At 41.3% G+C, this 15,057-nt stretch overlaps 1 protein-coding gene and 1 non-coding gene across 2 annotated transcripts; one reads left to right on the forward strand and one right to left on the reverse strand.

The window, feature by feature from the left end:
• The first annotated feature begins 275 nt into the window (after positions 1 to 275).
• Positions 276 to 347, forward strand: TRNAQ-CUG (transfer RNA glutamine (anticodon CUG)). The gene has a single exon. It is a non-coding gene; the product is annotated as a tRNA-Gln (tRNA).
• A 728-nt stretch (positions 348 to 1,075) lies between these two features.
• Positions 1,076 to 2,329, reverse strand: LOC104104069 (caffeoylshikimate esterase). The gene has a single exon (XM_009612058.4). The coding sequence runs from the start codon at positions 2,213 to 2,215 to the stop codon at positions 1,250 to 1,252; it is 966 nt and encodes a 321-aa protein (XP_009610353.1). The 5' UTR covers positions 2,216 to 2,329; the 3' UTR covers positions 1,076 to 1,249.
• Positions 2,330 to 15,057: the final 12,728 nt, after the last annotated feature.

The following is a 15,057-nucleotide window of genomic DNA, read 5'->3' on the forward strand; positions in this document are numbered from 1 at the left end:
AGGTACCAGGTAACTCTATCCACCAAGGCTTGAATAGATGGGAAGAAATCACCTAATATTTGCCTCCGCTGGAATTTGCCCTTTCTTTAATTGACATTTAATGTTGAGTCAAAAGAAACGTTATACTCTAACTTGGAAATCTTTAGACATTTAGATATTTATAAGAAATGCTTTCAAGGACGATAAAACTATGGGTAGTAATTGCGATGGGCAATTTGGAAATTGGTTTTGTAGGAGTGTTTTATACCTTAAGGGCGAAACAGGGTAACAAACACGGTCCCATGGTCTAGTGGTCAGGACATTGGACTCTGAATCCAGTAACCCGAGTTCAAATCTCGGTGGGACCTTTACTTTTTGCAAAATTTGTACAGTAACTTTTTTGTCAAGTGCACAAAATTAAGTAACAAAATTAAGGCACATAAAGGGAATTACCCTCTTCTCCTCATCCCAAAAAGAAAAACAGAAACTCAATACTTTCTGATTTGCAACTCTATGAAGTTGTAGTGTAAGTGTAGTATTTGATCTCGAGCACAGATATGGATTAGATTTATTGACATGGTCTTATGCATAATGCTATAATGGCCACATTTCCAAAATAACCTAATACTCAAGATTTCAAAGCCACTAAAGTCAAACGCGGTTGATTGAAAGTAAACATAACTCTTTTTGCTTCAAAATGATCAGAAGCATTAAGCATAAACATGTTAGTTTTATGGTGTTTGGGCTTCTCCTAAATACCTGCTATATACCACCAGCACGAGTAGCGGATAATTCTGTCGAAAAGGAACAAGATAATTCTGCCAAAGAAGGAACCAGCCCAACATCTTTAAGAAAGCTTTGCTTGATAGGCGCTGCCTACTCACTCGAACAATGCTCAGAACACAAAAGTGTACAGTTCCACCCTCTTCTCCAATGCCGTGTCACAACCAACGCCCCGAAAAGCACGGACGAGCCAAATGTAAGGAAACTTGCACGTATGATTCTGGCTGGAGATCCCGGTATAAATGTATTAATATGTATAGGTTCCCATAATTCGAGACAGATAGAAAAAGATCACTGAGCATAGACAACGTGCTTTTCCACAATCATGCAGCAGTATGATTCATTCAAGTACTAATAATCCAATCTAAATCAATCTTAGAGAAATATTTCTAAAGTTTGCATTTATTTACCACAAATGTCACACACTAATGAACTAGAAATAAGATTAATATGAATTAGATACGAATAACATTAAAGTACAGATTTCTCAGCACCGATCATTCAACCAAGCCAATATGTCACTACGAACAATCTCAACATTTTCATCAGTCTCTCCAAACAACAAAGAATGCATCATACCCTCATAAATCTTCAATGTCTTGTCTTTGCTTTTAGCCAATTGATACAATTCCCTACTCACTTCTGGATCAGTTACAACATCAGCACTCCCATGTAAAATCAGGAATGGTAAATTCACATCACATAATTTGCTGCTAACATAATCTGTCACACGTAAAAGTTCAAGTACAGTACCTAATCTTGGTTTTCCAAAATACCTATTAGGATTCATCCCACCAATAATTTTCTTTTCTGGGACTTTTACAGATTTGTCCAATAAATCAGCTGTTGGTACAATAGCCAAAGTAGGTGCAAATCTTGCAAGAATAGTCAAGAATTGCGGAATTGGCCATCTTGGTCTAACTTTATCTGAAATTTTACACATGGGGGCTATCAAAATTGCACCATTAAACATACTAGGACTTTTTAAGTGAATCAAAAGGCAAATTGCACCACCCATTGACTCACCATATAAGAATTTAGGCAAATCTTGAAATTCAGGATTTTGGGTTAGGACAAATTTGAAAAAAGACAAACAATCATCAATAACAAAGTTAACATTAGGTACATAAGCTTTAAGACCTTGTGATTGGCCATGACCTTCAAGATCAAGGGCAAAACAGGCAAAACCATTTTTGGCTAAGTGAATTGGGGTTGCTTGAAATGTCCAACTGATATCATTTCCATAGCCATGTACCATAAAAATGATGCCACGTGGAGGGGTTTTTGCAGAGGGTAGCCATGATCTTGTGAATAGGGTTAGGTTTCTTTGTGAAGTGAAAAAAGATTTGGTAGATTTGATACCTTGGAGATTATAGTAATCTTGTTCTGTTGGCGTATTTCCCCAGTAATAGAGTTGGGTTTGAGGAGATTTGTTGTTTTGCTTTTCCTCCATTATAGGCAGATAGGGTTCTTGATCTTCCCTTTATGTGGAGGAAATCTCTGCTTGGTTTGTGAAAATACACAAAAAGGATGGGCCAATTTTTTTGTTCTCTTTCTTTTTCTTTTTCTCTTTAAATAAAGTCCTTGTTCTTTAATATATTCTTTTTCAAACAAGTAGTTGCGCTTCAAAGACAAGAGTGAGTTGCTCTAGTGATGAGCACCCTCCACTTCCAACCAAGAGGTTGTGAGTTCGAGTCACCCCAAGAGTAAGGTGGGGAGTTCTTGGAGGGAGGGAGCCAAGGGTCTATCGGAAACAGCCTCTCTGCCCTAGGGTAGGGGTAAGGTCTGCGTACAAACTACCCTCCCCAAACCTCACTAGTGAGATTATACTGGGTTGTTGTTGTTGTTGTAGTTGCACTTCAAAGGCAAATGCACGCAAAGAATAGGATGCCAGCGTTTCCGTCTCTAAGTGCAAAAATTACATTTTAATTTTTTGCATGCATTTAAGACCTAAGTTCAAATAATTTTTGTATGCACTTAAGATGTTTTTGTTAAAATGTTTAATTGATTTTTTTTTTCTCTATTTATTTTTTGAATTTTAACAATCTAACATACCATTCACCGTTCAAATCTATTCGAAATAAACTCAAATTTGAAAATTAAATTTCAAATATAATAAATAGCAAACTCCAGTCATTAATTTATAAAAAACAAAGGCTGAAGTGATTATTTGTGGCTTTGATTAAAGGCTCAAGTTTTTGACATTCAAAATTAGAAGTGAAAATAGCATGAGCTAGTCAGTTTTCCGACTAGTAATTGAAAAATAGCCAGCGTTTGCAAAATTATTGAAAAATATCAATTATTTTGCTGCAAACATGGAAAGTTCCAGCATAATATACTGGAGATTGATGCACCTGTGTATAAACTTCCGGCATATTATGCTGGAACTTCAGCACACGGAAAGTTCCAGCATAATATATTAGAGATTGGTGCACCCGTGTATGAACTTTCAGCATATTATGAGGGAACTCCAGCATACGGAAAGTTCCAGCATAATATACTGGAGATTGGAGCACCTGTGTATGAACTTCCAGCATATTATGCTGGACCAGTATATTATGCTAGACGTTCACATGTAAAAAATTCGAACTCCAGTATATTATGCCGGGATATTTTTTGAATTTTGAATAGTGTATTCGTTCAAGTTTATCTTTATGTCACGACCCCAAATTCCCTCCGTAGGATGTCGTGATTACACCTAATCTCTAAGATTAAGTAAGCCTATCAATTATGCGAAATACCCAGTAGCTTGCAATTTAAAATATTTACAACTCCTAAAACCCAGTAGAAATAAGTTATAAGCTTCTAAAAGAAATACTAAGTGTCTCTATACATCAGAGTCTAAAGAGAATAAGGAGAACAACATAGTAAGAATAGAGAGTGACTCCTAGGTGTGCGGACGCTGGCAGATACACCTTGAAGTCTCCGCGTACGGCTAGCTCACTGATACCTCGTCTGATAGGAAGTACCTAGATCTGCACAAGAGGATGTGCAGAAGCGTAGTATGAGTACACCACAACGGTACCTAGTAAGTGCCAATCCTAACCTTGTTAGAGTAGTGACGAGGTCAGGTTAGGCCCTACTGAAAATAATAAAAAGACAGGGTGAAAGGTTTAACCATATAATAATAATGACAATGGAAGTGAATCAAGTAAGGGGTATGTCACAATTTAACTGCACAAAATAATGGCAAATAATATATCACAGAAGAAAAACAGGAATTTACATATTTAGGGGGAAAAAAACCATCAAGACAAGTACACCAATAGAAAAAATATATCAACAAGGGAACTTTCGAGGGACCGCCTCGTAGTCCCAAATCATAAATAAATTCACAATAACTCTTTTCCTTATATCAGCGTGGGAGCCTTCACATTTAATTTTAAAGAAATCATTTTCTCCGAAATAGCATCCCGCATTTTAGCCACCCTTATCACACCGCATGACTTCTAGTAGTTCCCCTACTAGCCACGCGTATCAAGCCCACCTTATTTCACTGCATGCGTTTCAACACCTAGACCTTATACCACCGCATGCGTATCAATATCACAATATATCATAATTCACACCTCAAGTGCCCAAATATGTCATCTTGCCAAATAAATCAACAACAACATTATTTTCCACAATAAGGAGCTCCGGCTCAATCACAATGTATACAAAAATCTCAATAAAATGTTCGAGAGTGAATAATTCAACAAAAATAATATCTCACAAATTTAACAATTTGCCTCAATACCAAGTTTTAAATGTCAAATACTTCATATTAATAATAATTAAATTAAGAAATTCAACCTTCAAATAATGAGCACAAAATAAAAGAAATGAAGCTTTAACTAAACATGTAAAGCAATTAGCAAGAAAAGGCAAGGTAATTTAAAAATATAAAAAATGGACCAATGATGATAAATATAACAGGATAAAATAATTTAATTAATATGTAACATATATATGCACAATTGTAAACTAGAATTTTCCATATTTAGCTCGTGCACATACTCGCCACCTCGCGTACACGGCTGTAACGACCTGACCGGTCGTTTGCTTTCTAGAATCTCGTTTCCCTAAATAAGACTTTCCGTACATGCTTTTACTGTTTTATGACTTGCGAGAATGGTTAGTTCGGGATTTGGAAGGGCTCGGGATGAAATCGGAACACTTGGTTCCTTAAGGTTGGCTTAAAAGGCCAAGTTTGACTTCGGTCAATATTTTGAGTAAACAACCTCAGAATCGGGATTTGACGGTTCCAATAGGTTCGTATGATGATTTTGAACTTGGACGTATGTCCGAATCGGGTTTTGGATGACCCGGGAGCGTTTCAGCGCATAATAGTGAAAGTTAGTTCTTGAAGGATTTAAAAGTCCTTTAAATTTGGTTTGGAGCTGGTTTTGGTGATATCGAGGTCCAAATGGAATTCCGAGACTGGGAATAGTTTCGTAATGTCATTTAAGACTTGCACGTAAAATTTGGTGTCATTCCGAGTAGTTTAAGTATGTTTCGGCGTATTGGAAGTGAGTTGAAGAACTTGAAGTTCTTTGATTCAATTGGTTTTGGGATGCGATTCTTAGTTTTAATGTTGTTTCGGGCGTTCAGAGAGTTCGAGCGAGTCCATTTTATGATTTCAAACTTGTTGGTATGTTCGGGCGGAACTCCGGGGGCCCCGAGTGTTAATTGGACGAGGCTCGGACCCAGATGAGAATTTGGAGCAGCAGCTGATGCACCAGATCTGTCAAAACTGCACCTGCGCTTGGTCAGCCGCATGTGCGAGCTCGTAGGTGCGGGCTAAGCCTCACAGAAGAGGCCAAAGGAGGGCAGCCCAGGTTCCGCAGATGCGGCCCATCCTCCGTAGAAGCGGGTACCCGTCTGCAGTAGCGGTCCTAGCCGGCCTAGTGAATTCCGCAAAAGCGGACCCTTGTCCGCAGAAGCGAGGGCGCAGGTGCGGCCCTATGACCGCAGGTGCGGAAACCGCTGGAGGCAGTGAGCCTCATTTATTACGGGGTAGGACCATTTTTATCATATTTTCTTCCACTCTTGGGCGATTTGAGAGCTTCTTAGGAGGGGATTTCGACTTAGCTTTGCGAGGTAAGTAATGTTTTCTAAATATGAGTTTAGTACATATATTATGGGTAGGTTTCCACATGAAAATTGGTAGAAATCATGGGTTGAGATGAAAAATCTAGGGTTTAATAAAAATGAGATTTTACCACAAAAATGATTATGAAACTTAGTGAAAATCATATATTATGTTCCTAAGGTTATAGGTAACAACTCTCTTCAAATATTTCTGGAATCGGGGCGTGTGGGTCCGAGGGTGAATTTTAGGAATCTTGCAATTTTGGTTGAGTAATCATTTTAATAGTGGAGATATGAACTTTTGAGCAATAGATTGATCAATTTATATTATGTTTGGCTAGTTCTGAGTTGTTTGGCATTAAATTTGGAGGTTTGAGCGCATTCTTGAATTGGGAAGTAAGCTTTGAGACGAGGTAAGTCTCTTTTCTAACCTTGTAAGAGGGAACTTACCCCACAGGTGAATTTAATTAATATGTGTTGTTATTTGTGGGGGAGTACGTAAGCACGAAGTGACAAGAGTCCGTACGTAACTACTATTCCTGTTTATGTCCCGGTAGTTTTAGGTTTACACCATACTTGTGGACACCGTTATTTGATCATAATTGTTAACTGTATCAAATGGAACTGAGTTGAGAATTTTTAAGGATTAAAAAGCTCCAAGTCGAATTGTCTTTATTTTGAAAAGAATTAAGGAAGAGTTATGATTTATTGATAAATTTTTATTTGACCGCGTCACATGTATGATTCGCGAACGAGGTAATAGATGTATCTATGGTTCGCGCCGTTCGACCCTCGGCAATGCACAATTTACATTTATGTTGGATCGGGCCGAACGTCCTTGATGGTATTCCTATGTGATAATAAAAACTGGATGTTCCTTTCATAATCGGTATAAATTCATTGTTTGTGTGATCATATATATTAAAGCAAGGAATTGATTCAAGCTCTTAAATATTTCTTAAGACTAGTTCAGTTATTTCTTGTTCTGAGTCTTATTGCTGTATATCATGCTTAATTAGAATTTCATATTATCATGTTATTGGCCCTAGTAAGTTTCAGAGTCGACCACTGTCACTACTTCTTCGAGGTTAGGCTAGATACTTACTGGGTACATATTATTTATGTACTCACGCTACACTTCTGTACTTAATTGTACAGGATCTGGGCAGGTGCATCTGGTTACCAGTATGGTTCGTAGATTTGATCCCCATCTCGAGACTTCACGGTGAGCTGTCTTCCGAGCCGTTCTGCAACAGCCGGAGTCTCCCTTTTGTTTTATTTTATTTCTGTCTATTTCATTTGAGACAGTAGGCTAGTGTTCTTTTGTATATTCTACTAGATTGCCCACATACTTGTGATACCAGGTCTTGGCACACACACTAGTAGACTTATGATTTTGGTTTTGTTTACATGATTATGATTTGTACTCGTTTGCTTCAGTTTAATTATGTCACATCGACAAATTTCTAAATCTCTTTAATAAATGAGGAAATATTATCCACTTAGTATTTTATTTAAACGGGAAACCATTAGTTTGATCAGTGTTGGCTTGCCTAACAATAGTGTTGGGCGCCATCACGGCCTAAGATGGAATTGGGTCATGACAACATGGTATCAGAGCATTAGGTTCACGTAAGTCTCACAAGTTATGGGCATACCTAGTAGTGTCTTGTGGAACGGTGCAGAGACGTCCGTACTTATCTTCGAGAGGCTATAGGGTGTTAGGAAATTACTCTTTATTCATCTCCTATCGTTCAATTGGTGGTATACTAAAACCCTTTCTCTCATTCTTTCACAGATGGTGAGGACGCGTACGTCGGACATTCCAGACCTGGAAGGAGCTGCTCCCCCCGTTACTAGAGGCCGAGGCAGAGGTTGGGGGAGGGCACCGACCCGAGGTAGGGGACGAGGGCGTCCTAGAGCTGCCCCGGTAGCACCACCAGCAGATCCAGTGGAGGATACCATCATTGAGGAGCAGGGAGAGGTGCCTGCCATAGAGCCAACCTCGGTAGATTTCATGTCAGCACCGGGTTTTCAAGTGGTCATGGGCCGTATGCTGCAGTTCATGGACACTATGACTCAGGCTAGTTTATTTCTAGCAGACCCATCCATATCTCAGGTGGGAGGGGAAGAGCAGACCCCTACTGCCTAGGCTCCGAGGCATACAACTGCAGTATATCAGACTCCGGGTACACTACCCATGGGCGGAGCCCAGCCAGTTACAGCGGTTGCACCTGAGCCTAGACCAGTTGCGGACGGTGATCTGCAGAAGCTATTGGACAGATGGACTAGGCTACACCCTCCTATCTTCGGGGGCGAGCGACATGAGGATCCCCGTGACTTCATTGATCGGTGCAGGGACAAACTGCACAACATGAGGATATTGGAGTCCCATGGGGTGGATTTCACAACTTTCCAGCTGGAGGGCATGTCCCGTAGATAGTGGCAGTCTTATCTTCTTAGCAGACTAGAGGGTTCTCCTCCCATGAATTGGGACCAATTTACACAGCTTTTCTTGGACATGTATATTCCACCTTTTTAGAGGGAAGAGTTGCGAGGTCAGTTCGAGCAGCTCAAGCAGGTTCATATGTCAGTGACCGATTATGAGGCGAGATTCTATGAGTTGTCTTTCCACGCACTTATGATACTTCCTACCGACGTAGAGAGAGTGCAGATATTTATTGGGGGGTTGTACACCGGTATTCGGGCTAGCATGTCCCGATAGGTTGAGATGGGTACTAATTATCAGCTAGTAGTGGAGATTGCTCGGAGGATTGAGGGATACCGCCAGAGGGGTAGAGAGCAGATGCAGCAAGACAAGAGGACCCCTTTATCTGGAGAGTTTAGAGGTGCCCGGCTAGGAGCATAGGTCAGTTTAGGAGGGGTCAGCCTAGCAGGCCCACATATCCAGCACCACCACCTCCTCGGGGTGCTCCAGCGTGACCCTATTTTAGTGCCATGCCAGAGAGTTCTTATCGCCCACCAACTCATCAGGGTTCTTCCAGTGCCTATTTCAGTGCCATGCCGGAGAGTTTATACCGCCCACCAGCCATCCGGGGTTGTTCTAGTAGGTATTCAGGCCATCAGGGTCAGACTTCGGGGCAGCAGTCTATGGTACCGAGAGGTTGTTACGAGTGTGGAGATCCGGGTCACATGAAGAGAACTGTCCCAGAATACGGGGCAAGGCAGTATAGCAGGGTCATCAGCCCATGATTGTAGCACCAGCCGTCTGACCGCCCAGAGATGGGGGACATGCGGGTAGGGGCCGTCCTAGAGGTGGAGGCCAAGCAGGGGGAGGTAATCCAGTTATTGTTCAGCCAGGTGGAGTCCAGCCAGCCGGCACTCCAGCTAGATTCTATGCTTTTCCGGCCAGACCAGGTGCATTGGCCTTAGATGCCGTGATCACATATATTATTTCTGTCTGCGGTAGAGATGCTTTGGTATTGTTTGATCCAGGGTCTACCTATTCATATGTATCATCTCTGTTTGCTCATTTCCTTGATATTCCTCGTGAGTCCTTAGGTACTTTTGTTTATGTGTCCACTCATATGGGCAATTCTGTGGTTGTGGATAAGATCTATCGGTCCTGTGTAGTCGCATTCTGTAGTTACGAGACTAGAGCGGACCTTCTGTTACTTGATATGATCGACTTTGAGGTCATCCTGGGCATGGACTGGTTATCCCCATATCACGCCATCCTTGATTGCTATGCCAAGACTATTACCTTAGCAATGCCAGAGTTGCCCAGAGTTATCTATTTTTTGAAGGCTCAACATATGGTCGAGAAGGGTTGTTTGGCTTATCTGTCTTATGTTCAGGATACCACCGCAGAGTCTCCGACGATTGATTCAGTGCCAGTAGTCCGGGAGTTCGCCGATGTGTTTCCTTCTAACCTTCCAGGCATGCCACCAGATCATGATATTGATTTCTGTATTGACTTGGCTCCAGGCACTCAGCCTATATCCATCCCACCGTATCGTATGGCTCCAAAAAAATTAAAGGAGTTGAAGGAACATCTTGAGGAGTTGCTAGCGAAGGGGTTCATCAGGCCGAGTGTATCACCTTGGAGTGCACCAGTATTATTTGTGATGAATAAGGATGGGACTATACGGATGTGCATTGATTACCGTCAGTTGAACAAAGTTACCATTAAGAACAAGTACTCGTTGCCGCGTATTGATGATTTGTTTGACCAGTTGCAGGGTGCTAGGGTGTTTTCTAAGATCGACTTGAGATCGGGATACCATCGGTTGAAGATTCGGGACTCAGATGTTCCGAAGACTGTCTTCCGTACTAGTTATGGCCATTATGAGTTTCTAGTGATGTCCTTCGGCCTGACTAATGCCCCAATAACATTTATGGATTTGATGAACAAGGTGTTCAGGCCTTATATCGATTCCTTTGTTATCGTCTTTATTGATGACATCTTGATTTACTCACGTAGCATGGAGGAGCATGGGCAACATTTGAGAGTGGTGCTTCAGAACTTGAGGGAACAGAAGCTATGTGCTAAGTTCTCCAAATGTAAGTTTTGGTTAAATTCTGTGGCATTCTTGGGGCATGTGGTATCAGGCGAGGGTATTGAGGTGGATCCCAAGAAGATTGAGGCAGTTCAGAGTTGGCCTCGTCCTACTTCGGCGTCTGAGATCAGGAGTTTCTTGGGGCTAGCGAGTTATTATCGCCGATTTTTGGAGGGCTTCTCATCCATTGCAGCACTTTTTACTAGATTGACCCAGAAGGGTGATCCGTTTCGTTGGACCGATGATTGTGAGGCGAGCTTTCAAAAGCTCAAGACAACTTTGACTACAACACCAGTTCTAGTGTTACCTTCTGGTTCGGGGATGTATATGGTGTATTGAGACGCTTCACACGTTGGCTTGGGTTATGTATTGATGCAGGAGGGGCGAGTTATTACATATGCTTCACGTCAGCTGAAGCCCTATGAGAAGAATTATCCTATGCACGATTTGGAGTTGGCCGTGATTGTTCATGCTCTTAAGATCTAGAGGCATTATCTATATGGGGTGCCTTGTGAGGTTTACACTGATCACCACAGTTTGCAATACTTGTTCAAGCAAAGGGATCTCAATTTGAGGCAGCGCAAATGGCTTGAGTTACTGAAGGACTAAGACATCACTATTCTTTATCATCTGGGCAAGGCGAATATAGTCGTGGGTGCCTTGAGCAGGAAGGCAAAGAGCATGGGTATCTTGGCATTCATTTCAGCAGAGGAGAGGCCACTAGCTTTGGACATTCAGTTCTTGGCCAACAGACTTGTGAGGTTAGATATTTCAGAGCCCAGCCGAGTTCTTGCATGTGTTGTTGCCCAGTCTTCACTATTGTAGCAGATCAAGGCTCGACAATTTGATGATTCGCACTTGGAAGTTCTCATGGAGACGGTACTACAGGGTATTGTCAAAGAGGTTTCTATTGGCGAGGGTGGTGTCCTGTGACTCCAGGGTCATCTATGTGTTCCTAATGTCGATGGCTTTAGGGAGAGGATCCTAGAGGAGGCACACAGTTCTCGATATTCCATTCATCCAGGTGTAACGAAGATGTATCGGGAACTGAGACAATATTATTGGTGGCGACGGATGAAGAAAGACATAGTTGAGTATGTATCTAGGTGCCTAAATTGCCAGTAGGTTAAGTATGAACACCAGAGGCCAGGTAGCTTACTCCAGCAGATGACTATACCAGAGTGGAAATGGGAACTCACTACTATGGACTTCGTAGTTGGGTTGCCGCGGACTTTGCAAAAGTTCGATGCAGTTTGGGTAATTGCTGACAGGTTGACCAAGTCAGCATACTTCATTCCAGTTGCAACTACTTATACTTCAGAGAGGTCGGTCCAGATTTATATTTGGGAGATAGTTCGATTGTACGGTGTGCCTGTTTCCATCATATCAGACAAAGACCCTCAGTTTACTTCGCATTTCTGAAGAGCCGTACAGAGTGAGTTGGGGACCCGTGTAGAGCTCAGCACTGCGTTTCCTCCATAGACCGGCAGGCATTCAGAGCGGACATTCCAGATCTTGGAGGACATGCTCAGAGCATGTGTGATTGGCTTTGGGGGACAGTGGGATCAGTTCTTGCCTTTGGTCGAGTTTGCTTACAATAACACTTATCAGGCCAGCATCGAGATGGCTCCATTTGAGGCTTTATATGGTCGGCGATGTCGTTCTCCTATCAGGTGGTTTGAGCATGGCAAGGCTAAGTTATATGGTACTGATTTGGTGAAGGATGCCTTGAAAAGGTAAAGTTGATTCAGGAGCGACTTCGCACAACACAGTCTAGACAGAAGAGTTATGTGGATCAGAAGGCGCATGGTGTATCATTTATGGTAGGCGAGAATGTTCTCTTGAAAGTCTCGCCGATGAAGGGCCTTATGAGATTCGGGAAGAAGCGCAAGTTGAGCCCAAGGTTTATAGGCCCATTTGAGGTGTTGGGGCGGGTTGGAGAGGTTACATATGAGCTTGATTTACCTCCCAGCCTATCAAGGGTTCATCCGGTTTTTCACGTGTCTATGCTCCGGAGGTATCACGCCGACTTGTCACAAGTGTTTAATTTTTAGCAGTATTCAACTAGATGAGAGCTTGGGTTATGAGGAGGAGCCAGTTGCCATTATTTCTAGACAGGATCGCCAGATGAGATCCAAGAGGATTTTCACAGTAAAGGTCCAGTGGAAGGGCCAACCAGTCGAGGAGGTGACCTGGGAGTCTAAGGAGGACATGCGGAGCAGATATCCACACTTATTCAGCACTTCAGATATGATTCTAAATCCGTTCGAGAACGAACGTTTGTTTAAGAGGTGGAGAATGTAACGACCAGACAAGTCATTTTACCTTCTAGAACAACGTTCCCCTAAATAAGACTTCCCGTACATGCTTTTACTCTTTTATGACTTGCGGGAATGGTTAGTTCGGGATTTGGAAGGGTTCGGGATGAAATTAGAACACTTGGTTCCTTAAGGTTGGCTTAAAAGGTCAAGTTTGACTTCGGTCAACATTTTGAGTAAACGACCTCAGAATCGGGATTTGACGGTTCCAATAGGTTCGTATGATGATTTTGGACTTGGGCGTATGTCCGGATCGAGTTTTGGGTGACCCGGGAGCATTTCAGCGCCTAATAGTGAAAGTTGGTTCTTGAAGGTTTTAAAAGTCCTTTAAATTTGGTTTCGAGCGGGTTTTGGTGATATCGAGGTCCAAACGGAATTTCGAGACCAGGAATAGTTTCGTAATGTCATTTAAGACTTGCACGTAAAATTTGGTGTCATTCCGAGTAGTTTAAGTACGTTTCGGCACATTGGAAGTGAGGTGAAGAACTTGAAGTTCTTAAGTTTGATTCAATTGGTTTTGGGATGCGATTCTTAGTTTTAATGTTGTTTCGGGCGTTTGGAGAGTTCGAGCGAGTCCGTTTTATGATTCCAAACTTGTTGGTATGTTCGGGCAGAATTATATTATGTTTGGCTATTTCCGAGTCGTTTGGCATCAAATTTGGAGGTTTGAGCGCATTCTTGAATTGGGAAGTAAGCTTTGAGGCGAGGTAAGTATCTTTTCTAACTTTGTAAGAGGGAACTTACCCTACAGGTGAACTTAATTAATATGTGTTGTTATTTGTGGGGGAGTACGTACGCACGAAGTGACGAAAGTTCGTACGTAGCTACTGTTCCTGTTTATATCCAGGTAGTTTTAGGTTTACACAATTCTTGTGGACACCGTTATTTGATCATAATTGTTAACTGTATCAAATGGAACTGAGTTGAGGATTTTTAAGGATTTAAAAGCACCAAGTCGAATTGTCTTTATTTTGAAAAGACTCAAGGAAGAGTTATGATTTATTGATAAATTTTTATTTGACAGCGTTGCATGTATGATTCGCGAGCGTGGTAATAGATTCATCTATGGTTCGCGCCGTTCGACCCTCGGCAGTGCACAATTTACATTTATGTTGGATCGGGCCGAACGTCCTCGGTGGTATTCGTGTGTGATAATAAAAACTGGAAGTTACTCTCATAATCGGTATAAATTCATTGTTTGTGTGATCATATGTTTTAAAGGAAGGAAGTGATTCAAGCTCTTAAATATTTCTGAAGACTTGTTCAATTATTTCTTGTTCTAAGTCTTATTGTTGTATATCATGCTTAATTAGAATTTCATATTATCATGTTATTGGCCCTAGTAAGTGTCGGAGTCGACCCCTCGTCACTACTTCTTCGAGGTTAAGCTAGATACTTACTGGGCACATATTATTTATGTACTCACGATACACTTCTGCACTTAATTGTACAGGATCTAAGGTAGGTGCATCTGGTTACCAGTCTGGTGCATAGATTTGATCCCTATCTCGAGACTTCACGGTGAGCTGTCTTCCGAGCCGTTCTGCAGCAGCCAGAGTCTCCCTTATGTTTTATTTTGTTTCTGTCTATTTCATTTCAGACAGTAGGCTAGTGTTCTTTTGTATATTCTACTAGATTGCCCACATACTTGTGACACCAGGTCTTGGAACACACACTAGTAGACTTATGATTTTGGTTTTGTTTATATGATTACGATTTGTACTCGTTTGCTACCGTTTAATTATGTCACATCGGCAAATTTCTAAATTTCTTTAACAAATGAGGAAATGTTATCCACTTAGTATTTTATTTAAACGGGAAACCATTAGTTTGATTAGTGTTGGCTTGCCTAACAATGGTGTTGGGCGCCATCACGGTCTAAAATGGAATTAGGTGGTGACAACAACTTTCAACACATAACAATTTTCATAACAATACCAATCCTAATAGGAATTTTTCCCACACAAGGTTACCAATCTAGTCACATTTAATTCGATTCAGTAAATATAAATTGTTGGAATTAATTCCATATGATAATACTAATTTTCCAACAAAATCCGAAATTTAACTCAAAAGTCGCCAGCGGGGCCCACGTCTCGGAACCCGACAAAAGTTATAAATATGAATGCCCATTCAACCACGAGTCCAACCATACTAACTTTACCAAATTCCGACATCAACTCAACCCTCAAATTTTCAAATTTAACTAAGAGAGTTTTCAACATTTTCCAACTTAAATCACCAATTAAATATTGGAATAATACATAATTACCCCATTGTGGTTGTCCCACTTTGCTAGATGCACCCTTAATATTTGCGGGGGTCCTGTTGATACCCAATTTTTCCCTCATATATTTTTCAAACAATATATATACTTTTAAAAT

The sequence above is a fragment of the Nicotiana tomentosiformis genome, chromosome 9 (genome assembly GCF_000390325.3).
Source record: "Nicotiana tomentosiformis chromosome 9, ASM39032v3, whole genome shotgun sequence".
Classification (NCBI taxonomy): domain Eukaryota; kingdom Viridiplantae; phylum Streptophyta; class Magnoliopsida; order Solanales; family Solanaceae; genus Nicotiana; species Nicotiana tomentosiformis.